This window comes from Salvelinus alpinus, chromosome 28 (genome assembly GCF_045679555.1).
Source record: "Salvelinus alpinus chromosome 28, SLU_Salpinus.1, whole genome shotgun sequence".
In the NCBI taxonomy this organism is placed as follows: domain Eukaryota; kingdom Metazoa; phylum Chordata; class Actinopteri; order Salmoniformes; family Salmonidae; genus Salvelinus; species Salvelinus alpinus.
The window spans coordinates 12,483,428-12,502,703 of NC_092113.1; the positions used below are offsets into that span (position 1 = coordinate 12,483,428).

Here is a 19,276-nt window from a genome sequence, read left to right on the forward strand (position 1 = left end):
ACGGCCGTTACAGAATCACCCACCAAACCCAGATCAAGCAGCGGGTTAACGGACAGCCACGACAGCAGCAGTGGGAAAAGGAGGATTGGACATGGGAAGAGATCCTGGACGGTAAAGGACCCTGGGCAGAGCCAGTGGAGTGTCGCTGCCCCAAAGCGGAGCTGGAGGCAGCGAAAGCGGAGAGGCGACGTTATGAGGAGGCAGCACGGAAGCAAGGCTGGAAGCCCGCAAGTACTACCCTAAAATTTCTTGGGGGGGGGCTAAGAGGTAGTGGGCCGAGGGCAGGTAGGGGACCTGCGCCCACTTCCCAGGCTAACCGTGGAGAGCGGGAGTACGGGCAGACGCCGTGTTACGCAGTAGAGCGCACGGTGTCTCCTGTACGGGTGCATAGCCCAGTGCGGGTTATTCCACCTCCCCGCACTGGTAGGGCTAGATTGAGCATTGAGCCAAGTGCCATGAGGCCGGCTCTACATATCTGGCCACCAGTACGTCTCCTTGGGCCGGCTTACATGGCACCAGCCTTACGCATGGTGTCCCCGGTTCGCCTACATAGCCCGGTGCGGGTTATTCCACCTCCCCGCACTGGTCGGGCGACGGGGAGCATTCAGCCAGGTAAGGTTGGGCAGGCTCGGTGCTCAAGGGAGCCAGTACGCCTACACGGTCCGGTATTTCCGGCGCTACCTCCTCGCCCCAGCCCAGTACCACCAGTGCCTACACCACGCACCAGGCTTCCAGTGCGTTTTAAGAGCCCTGTTCCTCCTCCACGCACTCTCCCTATGGTGCGTGTCTCCAGCCCAGTGCCTCCAGTTCCGGCACCACGCACTAAGCCATCTGTGCGTCTCCAGAGCCCTGTACGCACTGTTCCTTCTCCCCGCACTCGCCCTGAGGTGCGTGCCCTCAGCCCGGTACCTCCAGTTCCGGTACCACGCACCAGGCCTATAGTGCGCTTCGAGAAGTCAGTGTGCCCTGTCCCTGCTCCCCGCACTAGCCTTGAAGTGCGTGCCGTCATCCCGGTTCCGGCACCACGCACCAGGCCTATTGTGCGCCTCAGCAGGGCAGAGTCGGCCGTCTGCCCAACGCCTTCTGCACTGCCTGTCTGCCCAACGCCGTCTGAGCCATCTGTCTGCCCAGCGCCGTCTGAGCCATCTGTCTGCCCAGCGCCGTCTGAGCCATCTGTCTGCCCAGCGCCGTCTGAGCCATCTGTCTGCCCAGCGCCGTCTGAGCCATCTGTCTGCCCAGCGCCGTCTGAGCCATCTGTCTGCCCAGCGCCGTCTGAGCCATCTGTCTGCCCAGCGCCGTCTGAGCCATCTGTCTGCCCAGCGCCGTCTGAGCCATCTGTCTGCCCAGCGCCGTCTGAGCCATCTGTCTGCCCAGCGCCTTCTGAGCCATCCGTCTGCCCAGCGCCTTCTGAGCCATCCGTCTGCCACGAGCCATTAGAGCCGCCCGTCAGTCAGGAGCCGCTAGAGCCGTCCGTCAGTCAGGAGCTGCCAGAGCCGCCAGCCAGTCAGGAGCTGCCAGAGCCGCCAGCCAGTCAGGAGCTGCCAGAGCCGCCAGCCAGTCAGGAGCTGCCAGAGACGCCAGCCAGTCAGGAGCTGCCAGAGACGCCAGCCAGTCAGGAGCTGCCAGAGACGCCAGCCAGTCAGGAGCTGTCAGAGCTGCCCTACAGTCATGAACTGCCCTACAGTCATGAGCTGCCCTACAGTCATGAGCTGCCCTACAGCCCGGACCTGCCAGAGTCCCTCAGCCAGGACCTGCCAGAGTCCCTCAGCCAGGACCTGCCAGAGTCCCTCAGCCAGGACCTGCCAGAGTCCCTCAGCCAGGACCTGCCAGAGTCCCTCAGCCAGGACCTGCCAGAGTCCCTCAGCCAGGACCTGCCGCCCCTTATCCCGGTGCTGCCCCTTATCCCGGTGCTGCCCCTTCATTTAGGTGGTTTTAGTTGGAGGGTGGTCATTGGGAGGGGGATACAGAAGCGGGGAGTGACTATGGTGGTGTGGGGACAGCGTCCGGAGCCTGAGCCACCACCGTGGTCAGATGCCCACCCAGACCCTCCCCTGGACTTTGTGCTGGTGCGCCCGGAGTTCGCACCTTGAGGGGGGGGTTCTGTCACGTTCCTGACCTGTTTTCTGTTGTTTTGTATGTGTGTGATGGTCAGGGCGTGAGTTTTGGGTGGGCAGTCTATGTTTTCCGTTTCTATGTTGGTTTTGGGTTGCCTGGTATGGCTCTTAATTAGAGGCAGGTGTTTTGCGTTTTCCTCTAATTGAGAGTCATATTAAGGTAGGTTGTTCTCACTGTTTGTTTGTGGGTGATTGTCGCTGTGTCTGTGTATTTTGCACCACACGGTACTGTCTCGTCTCGTTCGTTCGGTCGTTCCTGTTTATGTGTTCCTCGTTTCATGTAAGTTCATAGTTTAGGTCTGTCTAGTTCGTTTTGTTATTTTGTTAATCATTCAAGTGTATTTCGTTTCGTGTTTTTCCGTCTTGTCAAATAAACATTATGTATTCATCACCCGCTGCGCCTTGGTCTACTCACTCACCGAGGGACGGCCGTTACAGAATCACCCACCAAACCCAGATCAAGCAGCGGGTTAACGGACAGCCACGACAGCAGCAGTGGGAAAAGGAGGATTGGACATGGGAAGAGATCCTGGACGGTAAAGGACCCTGGGCAGAGCCAGTGGAGTGTCGCTGCCCCAAAGCGGAGCTGGAGGCAGCGAAAGCGGAGAGGCGACGTTATGAGGAGGCAGCACGGAAGCAAGGCTGGAAGCCCGCAAGTACTACCCTAAAATTTCTTGGGGGGGGGCTAAGAGGTAGTGGGCCGAGGGCAGGTAGGGGACCTGCGCCCACTTCCCAGGCTAACCGTGGAGAGCGGGAGTACGGGCAGACGCCGTGTTACGCAGTAGAGCGCACGGTGTCTCCTGTACGGGTGCATAGCCCAGTGCGGGTTATTCCACCTCCCCGCACTGGTAGGGCTAGATTGAGCATTGAGCCAAGTGCCATGAGGCCGGCTCTACATATCTGGCCACCAGTACGTCTCCTTGGGCCGGCTTACATGGCACCAGCCTTACGCATGGTGTCCCCGGTTCGCCTACATAGCCCGGTGCGGGTTATTCCACCTCCCCGCACTGGTCGGGCGACGGGGAGCATTCAGCCAGGTAAGGTTGGGCAGGCTCGGTGCTCAAGGGAGCCAGTACGCCTACACGGTCCGGTATTTCCGGCGCTACCTCCTCGCCCCAGCCCAGTACCACCAGTGCCTACACCACGCACCAGGCTTCCAGTGCGTTTTAAGAGCCCTGTTCCTCCTCCACGCACTCTCCCTATGGTGCGTGTCTCCAGCCCAGTGCCTCCAGTTCCGGCACCACGCACTAAGCCATCTGTGCGTCTCCAGAGCCCTGTACGCACTGTTCCTTCTCCCCGCACTCGCCCTGAGGTGCGTGCCCTCAGCCCGGTACCTCCAGTTCCGGTACCACGCACCAGGCCTATAGTGCGCTTCGAGAAGTCAGTGTGCCCTGTCCCTGCTCCCCGCACTAGCCTTGAAGTGCGTGCCGTCATCCCGGTTCCGGCACCACGCACCAGGCCTATTGTGCGCCTCAGCAGGGCAGAGTCGGCCGTCTGCCCAACGCCTTCTGCACTGCCTGTCTGCCCAACGCCGTCTGAGCCATCTGTCTGCCCAGCGCCGTCTGAGCCATCTGTCTGCCCAGCGCCGTCTGAGCCATCTGTCTGCCCAGCGCCGTCTGAGCCATCTGTCTGCCCAGCGCCGTCTGAGCCATCTGTCTGCCCAGCGCCGTCTGAGCCATCTGTCTGCCCAGCGCCGTCTGAGCCATCTGTCTGCCCAGCGCCGTCTGAGCCATCTGTCTGCCCAGCGCCGTCTGAGCCATCTGTCTGCCCAGCGCCGTCTGAGCCATCTGTCTGCCCAGCGCCTTCTGAGCCATCCGTCTGCCCAGCGCCTTCTGAGCCATCCGTCTGCCACGAGCCATTAGAGCCGTCCGTCAGTCAGGAGCCGCTAGAGCCGTCCGTCAGTCAGGAGCTGCCAGAGCCGCCAGCCAGTCAGGAGCTGCCAGAGCCGCCAGCCAGTCAGGAGCTGCCAGAGCCGCCAGCCAGTCAGGAGCTGCCAGAGACGCCAGCCAGTCAGGAGCTGCCAGAGACGCCAGCCAGTCAGGAGCTGCCAGAGACGCCAGCCAGTCAGGAGCTGTCAGAGCTGCCCTACAGTCATGAACTGCCCTACAGTCATGAGCTGCCCTACAGTCATGAGCTGCCCTACAGCCCGGACCTGCCAGAGTCCCTCAGCCAGGACCTGCCAGAGTCCCTCAGCCAGGACCTGCCAGAGTCCCTCAGCCAGGACCTGCCAGAGTCCCTCAGCCAGGACCTGCCAGAGTCCCTCAGCCAGGACCTGCCGCCCCTTATCCCGGTGCTGCCCCTTATCCCGGTGCTGCCCCTTCATTTAGGTGGTTTTAGTTGGAGGGTGGTCATTGGGAGGGGGATACAGAAGCGGGGAGTGACTATGGTGGTGTGGGGACAGCGTCCGGAGCCTGAGCCACCACCGTGGTCAGATGCCCACCCAGACCCTCCCCTGGACTTTGTGCTGGTGCGCCCGGAGTTCGCACCTTGAGGGGGGGGTTCTGTCACGTTCCTGACCTGTTTTCTGTTGTTTTGTATGTGTGTGATGGTCAGGGCGTGAGTTTTGGGTGGGCAGTCTATGTTTTCCGTTTCTATGTTGGTTTTGGGTTGCCTGGTATGGCTCTTAATTAGAGGCAGGTGTTTTGCGTTTTCCTCTAATTGAGAGTCATATTAAGGTAGGTTGTTCTCACTGTTTGTTTGTGGGTGATTGTCGCTGTGTCTGTGTATTTTGCACCACACGGTACTGTCTCGTCTCGTTCGTTCGGTCGTTCCTGTTTATGTGTTCCTCGTTTCATGTAAGTTCATAGTTTAGGTCTGTCTAGTTCGTTTTGTTATTTTGTTAATCATTCAAGTGTATTTCGTTTCGTGTTTTTCCGTCTTGTCAAATAAACATTATGTATTCATCACCCGCTGCGCCTTGGTCTACTCACTCACCGAGGGACGGCCGTTACACATTACCTCATAAAACATGCAATTTGGTATGGTACACTCATTCTAGATCCCCTCACAGTACAGTAGATGCAACCTTGCACTGACAATAATACAGGTTTACAAGACCTCTCCTTCCTCTGGAGGCCGCCAAACTATATATGCATGCTATGATCTTCTCACATTGGAGATATTGCCTCACATGCTGGTCACAAGCAGGAGCTACTATTCTGAAACCAATTGAATCCCTCTACAAACAAACACTTAAGATGTTTGATAACAAACCAAACAGTTACCACCATTGTCATATCATTTATAAACATAATTTATTTAGTCTGGATAGCTTTAAGCAGTATGTAGATACAAGCCTTGTCTTTAAGATCCTGCATGGTGTTGCCCCTCCATGCCGGCATATCATGCTCAAGGAAAGCACCTCCAGGATAACAAGGGCAGTAACTAGAGGGGACTGCGGTGTCCCTTTTCGACACAGTATAATCGGCCAATCGGCCTTCTCTGTTAGAGCTACAACATACTGGAATGCAGCGCCCATGGACTTGAGAAGCTGCACTGATTATTGTACTTTTACATTTGAATTGAAAACATGGCTAAAATCTGTACACATGAGTTATCTGTCATATGTAAGACGACAGTTGATGATAGTGTTGTTGTTGTTAGAATTATACATGATATATTATTGGATGTAATGTATTTGCATTTTGTATTGTTTTAGTGTGTATGTGTATTGTATAATTGTCCTTAGCTGCCCTGGGGCTACGGGTGCAAATTAGCTTTTGGCTAACCCCGGCACATTTACATGGATGTTGCATTATTGTAATATTGATGTTGATTAATGGGCATTGTCCCCTATAAATAAATAAAACAAACAAACTAGCAGTGAGCATACAAATATTTACACATGTTACATTTGCTGAAAATAAACACAGTTGACAGTGAGAGGACGTTTCTTTTTTTGCTGAGTTTACATGAAATATATTAACGTCACCAAATAATGGATTAAAATACAGTGTTTTGCAAGGAAGGCCTACAGTAGCCTCAACAGCACTCTGTAGGGTAGCACCATGGTGTAGCCGGAGGACAGCTAGTTTCCGTCCTCTGTGTACATTGACTTCAATACAAAACATAGGAGCCTTGTGGTTCTCACCCCCTTCCATAGACTTACACAGTAATTTTGACGCCCTCCAACCTATCACAGCTCTTGCAGCATGAACTGACATGTTGTCCACCCAATCAAAGTATCAGAGAATGCATCTAGTACTGAAAGCATAAGACACAGCTAGCTAGCACTGCAGTGCATAAGAGAGAGAAAGATAATAGTTAAACAGTTTTGAAAATATGAATTTTTTCAAAAATGAAGGAAAAGCAGAGAGAGAGAGAGAGAGATATTTTGTTGTATTTTCTTTCACAATTCACCTACTTAGCTAGAGCTTGCTAGCGATTGCTAGCGATTGCAGCTAGCGTTAGTTTAGCCTACTCAAACACCCGGCTCAAACAGAGAGGGATGCTATGCTAGCTAGCTGTCTATGGCTATCCAACACTGGAACTCTTCCAAGCCAAGGTAAGCTTTTATTTTTATGAATTTTTTTGCACCAGGGCCTGCCGTTGTAACTGCTAAACTGCTTGTTGCTGACTGTACACTTTACTGCATAATTGTAGTGGGTTTACTAACATGTTAGTTCGAGTAGCTATGTTGAATATGACGTTAATATGGTGACAACGATGTAGGCTGTGTGTAGCGGTTAGCAGTTATGATATGAAGGTTTGGCTTGGAAAGTATTTTTTTCCTGGTCACAGACAGCTAATGTGTTGTGCACTGAAGTCCACAAGCAAAGGGAAAAGGTGAGAGGAGGAGAAAGCGTAGATGCGAGAAGGAAGTATACAACAATCAAAGGGATCATGCTGTTTGTATGTGGCTGCTATGAAAGTGAACTGTGTTTGCATGTGATCAGGGGTGTATTCATTCCGTCAATTCTTTTGAAAAATATTTCTTAAGCGGAAGAAAACCGAACGAAACGGGGATAAACATACCTGAATTTTTCCAATAGAAACTATCGCTTGCAATTGTTGGACTAATGACTACACCCTAGATCAGCTAGATGCAGGCAAGAGTATGCAAGGCGGTATTGAATGTGTCAATGTCTGTCACCTTGATTACTCCCATTTCTCTTGACCTGTGCACCTACGTTGTAAACTTTCATTCATAGGCTAGGTTGTAGCAACCTCTTGATGGGTATAGGGAGAATTGAAGTATCATGTACTAGCCCAAACCTATCAATGTTACATTAAGCTGGGTGAATGGAATATGAATGACAGTCATCCAGTGTGTTGCAATAGAAATAAAAGAATCATCCTCCCTAAATCTTAAACGGCACCTACAGCCACTGCTTGCCAGTTACTTCCATTTCAAATTATGTGGTTTGTAAGAGTTGGCATGCTGGCTGTTAAGAAGCAATTAACGTTAGTTATAGCGGTTAACTTAGCTAGCTGGCTAGCCGACAATTACTCAAGTCAAAGCCGATCCTCCACACAACAACAATCTTGCCATTCCCTTCTATTTTAAATCCTGTGGTTTGTAGCTAAAAGTTTTATGTCAAGAGGAAATCTAGTAAGCTGTTGTTGACTGACATATTTAGCAGCAGTAGCTAGCTAGCTAGCTTCAGGACTAGCTAGCTAACAAGTTAAGTAGATAACAACAAAAATATTAGGAATATAGTGACAAATCAAAGGACAGAAATTACTCAAACTTGTGAAATAATCCATCTGCATTTATTGCTGTTATAGTAAAGTTCCAAAGTAGTTCCATCGTGAGTTTCCAAATCCATCCATACTATTTGGCTTGGTGAAGCTGGGCTCTGGCAGTCTTGCCCCAGTGCCCCCACAAGGGAGGTCATTTGAATATCCAAGTGTATGCGTGTCACATTGGCTGAGCTGTCAAATCAGTTTTTTCAGTACACGCCCAAACCACTCCGTTGTTTCCTAACAGTCCAAGCAGGGGCATAGAGAAAAGCTGCTTTTTAACATCCTTAATTATCATTTTTTTGGAAGGACAACTATTTAATTCATATTGTAATAAATGTTATTTAAATTTAACATAACGATTACAAGTATACCCATAACATGATGCAGCCACCACTAAGCTTGAAAATATGGAAAGTGGTACTGTGAGTAATGTGTTGTATTGGATTTGTCCAAAACATAACACTTTGTATTTATGACGAAAACTTAATTGTTTTGCCACATTCTTTGCAGTATTACTTTAGTGCCTATTCTGTACAGGCTTACTTCTTTTCACTCTGTCAATTAGGTTAGTATTGTGGAATAACTACAATGTTATTGATCCATCTTCTGTTTTTTCCTACCACTGTGGAACTGTTTTAAAGTCACCATTGGCCTCATGGTGAAATCCCTGGGCGGTTTCCTTCCTCTAGTTAGGAAGGACGCTTGTGCCTTTGTAGTGACTGGGTCTATTGATACACCATTCAAAGTGTAATTAATAACTTCACCATGCTTAAAGGGGATAGTCAATGTCTGCTTTTTTTATTACCCAACTAGCAATAGGTGCCCTTCTTTGCGAGGCATTGGAAAGCCTCTGTGTTTGAAATTCACTGCCCGACTGAGGGACCTTACAGATAATAGATAAGTGTATGTGTCAGGTACAGAGATGAGGTACTAATTCAAAAATCATGTTGAACACTATTATTTCACACAGAGTGAGTCCATGCAACTTATTATGTGACTTGTTAAGAAAATGTTTACAGTTGAACTTATTTAGGCTTGCCATAACAAAGGGGTTGAATACTTATTGACTCAAGACATTTCATTTTTACATTTTTAATTCATTTGTAAACATGTCTAAAAACATGTGGGGGGAGTTGCACACTATCATATTCCCATATAATACTTGATAGAATGAACCAGTGATTTGGCATTCAGTATCTATGCCAGGGTTGTCAGTTTATAATGCAATACCATGTGTAGGCGGAGGGTGGCTAGTGGCTTACCTTTGTCCAGAGAGGAGTCTGGGGTGCTGAAGTCCATTAGGCTCTTGATGTCACTCTTGTAGCAGAGATCGGTCGCTGGCTGCTTCTGCCTCTGGTGTACAGAGGGATCTGTAGGAGAGGATAGGACAATTGGTTTGAACACATTTGGGTTCTGATAGGAGGTGTGACTATGTGTGTATATACGTGTGTGTGTGTGTGTGTGTGTGTGTGTGTGTGTGTGTGTGTGTGTGTGTGTGTGTGTGTGTGTGTGTGTGTGTGTGTGTGTGTGTGTGTGTGTGTGTGTGTGTGTGTGTGTGTGTGTGTGTGTGTGTGTGTGTGTGTGTGTGTGTGTCTACATGCGAGGGGGGGGACTATTCTTCATATTATAATTGTTCTATTATTTCTACTTTTTTCTCTCTGCATTGTTGGAAAAGGCTCGTAAGTAAGCACACCACTGTCAGTCTACTCCTGTTGTTGATGAAACGTGACAAATTACATTTGATTTGATTTGATAACCGTAGCGGTAGATAGATCAATGGCATTAACAATTTTATCCACAAGAGTTATGTGTTGGTTTGCTTTTGAGTGACTTCAACAGATAAGGATTTTCAAAAAGGAAGGATGAAGAGAGTTTGCGTGTAGATGGGTACATAAAGTGTGAGGGAGGACATGAGAATTTGTTCAAGAAGTACAGTGCCTGTGTTATAGGAAGGAAGTAATGAATGCAGCCACACTAAACACTCCTCATCATGAACGACTCCTCTCAAGGCAAATGCAATGGCCAATAACTCTCCCTCCTCTCAAATCAACATGCACGTACAGTATTTACACTCATAGGCTACTAAGTAGTGTTAGCCACAATGCTGCACCAATATTAATCGGGATTACTGCCAGAGTACTCCTAAAGACTTATATCCACTGGTGAGACATAAGCAACATTAGCATTTCATGACCAGAATAGCACATTTGACTTGTTAGTCATACATACAGTATAATATGTATGTACAGTAGGTAACATGAACACACAAACATATGTATGTTCGCGCTCACATGCACGCATGCACAAACACAGACACACACAGACACACACCATTGCTGTGATTTTACATCACCCAGGATGATAGTTATAGCCACAGTAACATCTGTGTCCTCTTTCTGCCCTTCTCCTCGTCTTCCCTCTCCTCCACCTCCATCCCCATCCCTTCATTATCTACCCACCACTGCCTATTAAGGCCTCGTTATCTGGCTGAAATGAATTGCAATAATTGAACACAGATGTGTGAGATGAATAGATAGGTCTGGAGGCTACATCATGTTGTCACTATGGAGAGATCACTCGTCTTGCCGTTCTATGTGGATATTAAAGAGCTATCAGCCTGTTTGTGCCCTTGGCGACTGCTCTTCATAAGGGAGCATGAGGTGGATGAGGTGAAAGTTAAGTATGGCCGTATTGAAGTGAGTGGTCTAAGGAAAACAGCACCACCTGGCTGGAGGAGCAGACCCTATGTGAACGTGCACTGGATAGTGCCCTAGATGAGGCTTGAAAGTGTTCTAGAGGGTGCTCTATTTGAGATAGTAGTCTCTCTAGACATCTGGGTTACCTCCCACCATTTTTTAATGCTACGGTTTTAACGTCTTTCCCCAATATAATGTCAGTTTGGCATAGAGAAACTATGTTACTGCCTATGTCACTACCTTATCCGCTTGAATAAAATACAAAATAGTAGCTAGCAAGATGGAGATCACAGAGGTTATTCAGTGCCTTTCGCAAGTGGCTAGTTTGCATCAACTACCTTCACTAATGCCAGCAAACTTTGGTTTCGAATCATGAAATTCTGGCATGTCTGCCTTGTGATTTGTTGAGAGAGTTGTCTGTCTGAAGAGGACCCACCCCGGAACACATTTAGTTACCTTATATATATATATATATATATATTTTTTTTTACCTTTGAAGTTGCCAGAAGAGTCCGTCATGGAAAGCAGACCCTAGTCACTGTTTCCCAGGGTTGGGTTTTCGAGACTAGTGAAAAAGTGTCCTATGTGTCAAGAATATTTTGGTGAGGTTCATCCACAGATGTAAATGAATGTAGATGAAATACAAACAAAAAGGTGTGGGGTTCAAGAGGCCTAGGGGCACTGGCCTACGTAAGTAGAGCTAGCTTAGCTAAAGTGTTTTTATTATTGTCCAATATATCCACAGACCTTCTAGGTCTATGAAAGAATCCCATTTTGTGGCAGATGGACTCATTGTGTACCCTCTTGTATTGTTTTCCAGGTCACCTGGATATGTCTCCTGGATCAATGTTTTTTCAGCAAATTGCTTTTTTGTGAGTGTAAATGTCTTAAGGTCTCACTGCTTCATATTGATCTGAAGCCACGTAGCTGAGGACACTTGCGTCAAGGATTGGCCATTATGTGAGCAGCATCACCTGTGTGTGTGTGTGTGTGTGTGTGTGTGTGTGTGTGTGTGTGTGTGTGTGTGTGTGTGTGTGTGTGTGTGTGTGTGTGTGTGTGTGTGTGTGTGTGTGTGTGTGTGTGTGTGTGTGTGTGTGTGTGTGTGTGTGTGTGTGTGTGTGTGTGTGTGTGTGTGTGAGAGAGAGAGAAACAGTAAGTGCAGGTAGGGCTGTGGCGGTCACTAAATTTCGTCAGCCGGTGATTGTCAAGCAAATAACTGTCGGTCTCATGGTCATTGACCATTAATTAACATAAACACATTTAGCATCTCCTGGCATGCATATATAGGACTGTTTCTGTCTGTGGACGTGTGTATGCATGTAAATGTGCAAACAAGATGGAATAATGTGCTCGGTGTGTGCAAAAATGTGTCTACTCTGACAAGTCAAAATCCCAACCAAAACACTAGACCTTTATTTATAGCAAAATAATGTAGGCTGTACATCAAACTATTGATTAGAAACTCAGATTGAGTGGGGGGAGGATAACTGCGTAAAAGTGGGAGCACGTATGGAGGATGATTAGATAGTTAGTCTCTCCCTGTTACCTTGTCTTCTCAGAGCGCCTACACAAGGCTGCGAAGAAGTATTACATTTTATTTAAACCTGATCTGCAGCCGATTTCGCATAAATCATGTTGTTATGGATGATCTCTCTATCTGTCCCATGTTTACCCAACAGGGCAGGCCCGTCTTGTCCGACAGTGGAGGCCAGATAGACATGTCAGCCCCCGGCAACAGTAACCCGTAGAATCTCCCTCGTCCCCTTCCCTTGGCGACACATTGAACTGACAGCTTGCGTCTCTCTCTCTCTCTCTCTCTCTCTCTCTCTCTCTCTCTCTCTCTCTCCCTCTCCCTCCCCCTCTCCCTCTCCCTCTCTCTCTCTCTCTCTCTCTCTCTCTCTCTCTCTCTCTCTCTCTCTCTCTCTCTCTCTCTCTCTCTCTCTCTCTCTCTCTCTCTCTCTCTCTCTCTCTCTCTCTCTCTCTCTCTCTCTCTCTCTCTCTCTCTCTCTCTCTCTCTCTCTCTCTCTCTTCTCTCTTCTCTCAGCAGCTGTAATATTAACCTGCAAAGACGCTGCTCGCCTACTATCTCCGTCGAGTGTGGATATCTGCCACAGGGAGTTAAGGCAGATAAGTCATTTTTGGCAGCAGGCAGCAAACGACAAACACACCCATATCTGCGTGCTTTCAGATCACTAACAATGCATATATTACACGTATGGTAATTCAAGACAAAAGAAAAAGAGAGAAATCTGCACTCTTTGAGTTCCCCTGTTTGTGTTTGTTTGTTTTTTTGTGTGGAAGGTGCAAAGCAAATGAAAACAGCTCATCTATCTCTTTGCTTTTATTCAACTGATTGAAAGGCTTTCAAATCAAAAATAATATTGGTTTCCCAGAAATTCAATCAACTGACTTCAAACAGTCACATCTAAATGGTTCTGACTTCAAAGGCTGTTATGTCACAAAGAAAAGCTGATAAAGGGATAATGTATCTTCAAATGCATAGAACAACATTATTTCAAATCTTTTTCAACATTTCACTACCCATTTTTGTCCTCAACATATTTTTATGATAATGTAATTTCACCAGAAGCTAGAAATGTATGCTTGAAAAAACGCCATACAGATGTAGGATCTTAATTTGAGCCAGTTTGCTACTGCAGGAAAATAATCCTGCAGCAACACAAAATGTGAGTTATTATATGGATTATGATTAATTACCATTTTTGTAGGGGTTGATACATTTTTTTGTAAGGGAAAATCAAGTCTGATTTCAAAGTGGAAATTATAAACTTTGGAAACCTTTTTAAACCTCAAAGACACCACAAGTCTAAAACTTACTTCTCCTGCAACATGGTGACGAAATGAAGATTTTCTTCCAGACCAGCATACTATATATTATAGATACAAATATGTGTCTGCAGAGACATAAAATAATTGTAGCTAACTGTGATTGCGTGATACTGATTTAAACAGAGAGAATTATCTATGCTCTACAAAACAGGGTGCATCACTTCAATGGCAACCCATATATTTCTTTATTAATAATGGGCTATTTAGCAAGTCAAGCACACGACTGAGAGAAAAAAGTTATTTCTCTCTAATGAAATACATAATGATGTCCTTACAGTGAGATAAACTTCATAATGCAATTATGTAAATTGCTGGATCATTGCAGAACAGTGTCAGAGAATATTCCTATTCTCCCTATTCTGTCGAAACTATGCTAGCTACAGAAACAATCTTTTGAAATGACATGACATACATTTTCACATCATGTTGCAAAGGTAGAAAGTACAGATGTAGGATCTTAATTTGAGCCAGTTTGCTACAGCAGGAAAATAATCCTGCAGATAAAGATTCAGCTCTCAGCCACAAGGACCCTTGCTGCCTCAGTTTCACTGAGCCACTTCACGGCTGGAGGAAGATTAAAAAGAGACAAACAGTCACAGAGAAAGAATTCAACAATTTTCCAGAAACAGGCGATCTGTGCCTCCTTTTCCTCTCACAATAAACTGTATGGTAGGGTTGGAGAAAGAGAGAGAGACCAGTTCCGTCAGCTGCATTTACTACAGGTTTCCAGGTTTGGATTTGCCGTTGTTGGGGCTTGGACACCAACAGATCACTGTAACAGATACCAAGAACTCGCTTTAATGCAGTTTACGCAGGCCAAATGACCCACTGGGCACACCACGTCATTTCAACGTGGATAATTAGGTAATATTTGGTTGAGACGTTGATAAATGAGATTATAATTTACAGTATATTCACCCACTCAAAACACCAGACAAAAGTTAGTTGAATTTATAATGTGTTATATGCTTTCAACCATCTAAAAGCAAATTCCAATGGGAAAACAATGCCTGTTTTTTGGTTTAGTTGTCAGGCAAATGTGACCCGCTTCAGGAAACTAGGCGTATAACGCGGGCCACTACTTCACAGGAGAGCCGTTTCAACGTAAACGAACATTGTTCGAACATGTGAACTTTCATGTGCCTTAATAATAAATGTGTATGCCACCTGTAAATACGAATAGAATTGTTAAATTACAAGCCTAGTTGGTTTAGCCACGGAAAAAGTCAGCAACCTTCCCGCTAGCTATGATTGGCTGAGATAATGAGTGGTCTGGACATGCCGAGAGATGAGTTTGGATTGGTCTGCCATATAGCACACTTCTGTCTATAGGAGCTGGTCGGTATATGTAGGTAATCCTGTCTAACGCGGCTTTAAAAAAAATTGTATCACGTAGTAAAACTGCGTAAGTGTTGGTCTCCACTTTCTGGAGGACCAAGTTTTGAAATCAGTGGAATTCGAGTAAGATAGCTAAGAAGATGGAGAAAACACCTGTCTCCGGATTACATCTTCAAACTAAGGGCAACCATGGCATCCGTGACAGGAGACGCATCCATCCATGATGTATATGGGTAAGATAGTCTAGCTACCTACATTTTCAGATATTGTTTCTTATTTTGACAGAAAGTGGTTTCATTTCAAGTTAAAGTGTACTGTTAGCTAGCTAATGTTAGCTGGCTGGCTCGCTAGCTAACGTTACGTGTATGATCTTATTATTCGTATCTCAGAACCATTTGCTTGGCTAGTTATAGCCTAATGTTAGATAGCTAACATTGAACCTGGTTGGTTAGCTACCTGCAGATAGTAACATCATGCAAGGTAGTAACATCATTAGTTGGGATTATGGTTCATTGTTTAGCTAGCTACCTAGCTAGCTACATGTCTTAACAAAAGACTCCACTAATCAAATAACCATTTAGGGTGCGTTCGTAAATTCAGTCTGGCCATCTACTCCAATTTCAGAGCACTCTCGTCTGAGTGTGCCAGAGCACAGAACAACTGATGAATTTACAAACGCTCAACGCTCAGTGTCAGTAAACGTCGGCAAAAAAGTTTAATTAAATTGTTGCCAACAGCACAGTTACAGTCACCAGTGCTCTGGATAACATGATAACAGCCTAACCAGCTCTGCTATGGCGAGTAAAATGGTCAGAGTTTGGGTGGGGGCTAAAGCTTAAGAGGGTGTGAATGATGCTGAATGGGTGTAGACAAAGAAGAGCTCTCCAGTAGGTACCAAAACATTCAAAGCCCATTTTCTCAAAAGCGTGGTTACAAGTTTTTCAACTTTCAAAGCAGAATTACTTTCTCATTGTTCCTCAAATGCAGTGTATGATATACCATGTTGTAGTTCTGTGTCTTTGCTTTTATCCAATGTAAAATACAACATTTTGCTACATAAGACCCAATCAATGGGGTCGATCAAAAATGTCTATCGCTGCACTTTCAACCATTTAAAAGCACAGCAAAGTTCAAATGGAATACAATGTCAGATATTTTGTTTATTTATACAACAGAATAATCACTTTGCTTCATCTAATAGCAGAACCAAATGACCTGGATTGCAGTTGAGATTACATTACATTGTGTAAGTGATCAACGCCATTCAAGATTATTTCAGCAATTGTGACAATCTCCAAAGACCTGCAACGACCTATGCATGCTATCTTGAACATGCCCGCTTTACATGATTAGACCTACATAAGAGGAAATGTATAATGTAGTTACAGTAACCTCAAAATGTTACTCATTCCTAAGGTTGAATGTTACATAGTTTGTAAGAACTTTAGGCTATTCATTGTTATTTAATTAATATTGAATTGTGTTTGGTTGAATCAATGATGTTTCAATGCAATTTGTCAACGTATTGTGACGTGGAATCTTAGTGGAAAATACATTAGATTCGAAAAAAGTCCTCAACATAAACTGTTGTTTTGAGGGTCACAGGATTATGTCATCGTGGTAACCAAATTTCAATATAGACAAATCTTGTTTCAAAATATGTTGAATTTATAACTTTAAAACAACATCAGATTTTCAACGTTATATTCACTATCAGAAAAAATGTATAGGCTGCTCAGCACCTCCTACTGGAGTATTGATCTATCTGCAGCTACCCTTGGGTCTTGCATTCAGGGTTTTAACCAAGCCCTGCTATGATATTTGTCCCTGACTATTACCAATGTGCTATCATGAGAGTGATTGTTGAGAGATCTCCACTTGAAAATGAAATAGATTCACTGTTGCTATCGAAGTCATTCCAAAGGGTAGGTTTAACAGAGAGAATGAAATGGGACCATACTTTATCACTCATATCATCAATGATGCTATTTAGGCCTATATGACATTTTCAAAGTAATCAACAGTTATTGTTTCAATTTAACCTAGAATTAAACTAAAACAGACAATACAATAGGCCTAGGGTTTCAAGCTCTGGTTGATTTAAAATGCAATGATATTTTGTGGTATTGAATTGTGTTTGGTTGTCAAGGTAACCACATATCAACATTTAAAGGAGCTGTATCGTCTGCTTGGATAGTTTCATATGTGCCGCCTAACTTAGTCTGGCTTTCATTCCAGTTTGTCTACAAATTAATAATTGACATGTTGGATTCACGTATCCATCTCAGCCAAAACTCAAAGCTAAGAATAGGTCTAAGATTAAAGTGTATTTACATTTTTGATTTGATTTAGTCCTATTTTTTTATGTTTGGTTGAGATGGAGACGTGAATCCAACATATACATTTTGAAGCATGTCATATGTGCACTATTGGCCTACCACTGGCCAATTAGATAGCTCATGCCCCGATCACACCTACAACGTCATTGCGCAAATGGTACGCAGCATCATCTGGATATGTGTGCAACAAAAGTTCAATATTCACCTTCTGCTACCATTTCTGTCAAGCCTTCTACACATACAATGTGATGCATATGGTCGATAAATCCAACGTATGCACCACACAGAACGCACTGCAACTGCCTCTGCAACGCAATGCTGCAAGGCAAATGCAGCGTTCTATTGGAAACCAATGTATTTCTGGTGTACTAAAATGCAATGACGCTGTCGGTGTGAATGAGGCGTCTGATTACCGTGGCTGCATTACCTGTCTTCAGTATCGTAGCAGGCGTAAAAGAAATCTACAGCAAAGTTGATACTGTGAGATCTTTAAACCATGACTAGAGAGAGACTCAACGAATACAGCAAAGAGCTGCTGTTTTTATGAGTGAGTTCAGGTTTAAGTTTTTACTCAGCACTGTCTATTCAACACTTTTATAAACCATAAAATGCACGTTCTCCCTACTTCCGCTCACGCTGCAACCAGCACTGCAGCTGCAATGAATGAGTAGGAAAGTGTATTGATAGGTTTGCGTTTAATATTGAGGAATATTTCACTTTCTCTGGTCATAGGAGTAACAACACAAATTTGTGCATGAGGCAGAAGTAATGCGGTGCGACTCGAATTTCGCCATCATCTGGAAGACGGTTTCCCTTTTTGGTCAGAGTCAGTGGAAGAAAGGGAGAGGATAGGGACTTTGAGAGGCGGACCCTCAGTCCGCTGCCCTCTCCCTCCACTGAGACTGACCATCAGGCTCCATCAGCACACTGACCAGCAGGCTCCATCAGCACACTGACCATCAGGCTCCATCAGCACACTGACCAGCAGGCTCCATCAGCACACTGACCATCAGGCTCCATCAGCACACTGACCAGCAGGCTCCATCAGCACACTGACCAGCAGGCTCCATCAGCACACTGACCAGCAGGCTCCATCAGCACACTGACCAGCAGGCTCCATCAGCCCACAAAAAAGGTAATTATTTAAATGTATGCTAACTCAGCTGTGTGATCATATAGCCTACCTCAAATGTTTAATTATAATTTTACAAATATGGTCTGATATATATAGCCTACTGCACAAACCTAATTACTACAGTACTGTTTTTAATATGTTAATGTTGCCTAGATTTATGTCATGTCCCCCAACAATTGGGGGGTAGATCTCGACTTGCATTTTGACTCAGAAAGTGATCTCGACTCAAAAATAGGTTGGTGACCACTGCTCTAAATGGTATTCAATGATTGGAGGGCTATCTTCTTATGTATCCCATTTACATAGCAGCATATGGTTCTGTTTGAGTATGCATACAGAACCAGGCAACACGGTACCTGTGTCAAAATAAGCTTCTGTATAATCCTCCTGAAGACATGACAATGATGCTGACCATTGGCAAACGGACGGATAAACTTCCTTGTAGGTGCCCTGACTTCAATGTCCCCCTCTCTTGCTGTCTCTCTGTCCTTTCACTCTCTTTCTCTTTCTGATTACACCATTACATTTCTCTATATCTCCTCCCCTCTCTCTCCCTACCTCTCTCCCTCCCTACCTGCCTCTCACGCTCTGTGTCCCACTCTATCTCTTTCCATCTTTGTTACCAGCTGCCAGCGGGCCCGACTGTTACCACATATATACTTCAAGCCCCTGTCATCTCCGTGTCCCCTCTACAGGAGCCAAATAGCACACAGTGAAGAGACCTGAGTTAGACAGTCAACACAGAGCCACACCAGTAGTCCCATTCTAAAGCTGTAGACTAGTAGAGGTAGTAGAGCTAGAGTCTGACTGCTAACGTCTAAAAGGAACACCCTTGGACAAAGAGTAAAGTTGTGTGATTTGTAGACTAGTCAGGGGTGTTTCCAGAAAATATCAAACTTGTCACTTAATTTCTCTCAACATCCCAGCCAAATACAAAATGACACGTGTCAGCGTTTGTGTGTAATGTTTTTCTGTGTATGAACAAACAGAAGCAGGGGCATCATGCACCCCAAAACTCTGAGGACACAAAGTCTGAGGATGGCTCGGTGGTGGTCCAGAGGGGGGCTAGAATTTGTTGTTTTCTTTTTTAACAAGATAAATCTGAGGGGGCACGCGCCC

General features: G+C 45.7%; 1 protein-coding gene across 5 annotated transcripts in view; it reads right to left on the minus strand.

Annotated features, from left to right (window-relative positions):
* LOC139557207 (kazrin-like) overlaps nucleotides 1-19,276 on the minus strand; it is a 350,504-nt gene that overhangs the window by 104,942 nt on the left and 226,286 nt on the right. For all 5 annotated transcript variants that reach the window (XM_071371696.1, XM_071371697.1, XM_071371698.1 and 2 more), the window contains one exon: nucleotides 9,062-9,169. In XM_071371696.1, coding sequence (XP_071227797.1) covers nucleotides 9,062-9,169 — 108 coding nt within the window. The remainder of the gene's footprint in view (nucleotides 1-9,061; nucleotides 9,170-19,276) is intronic.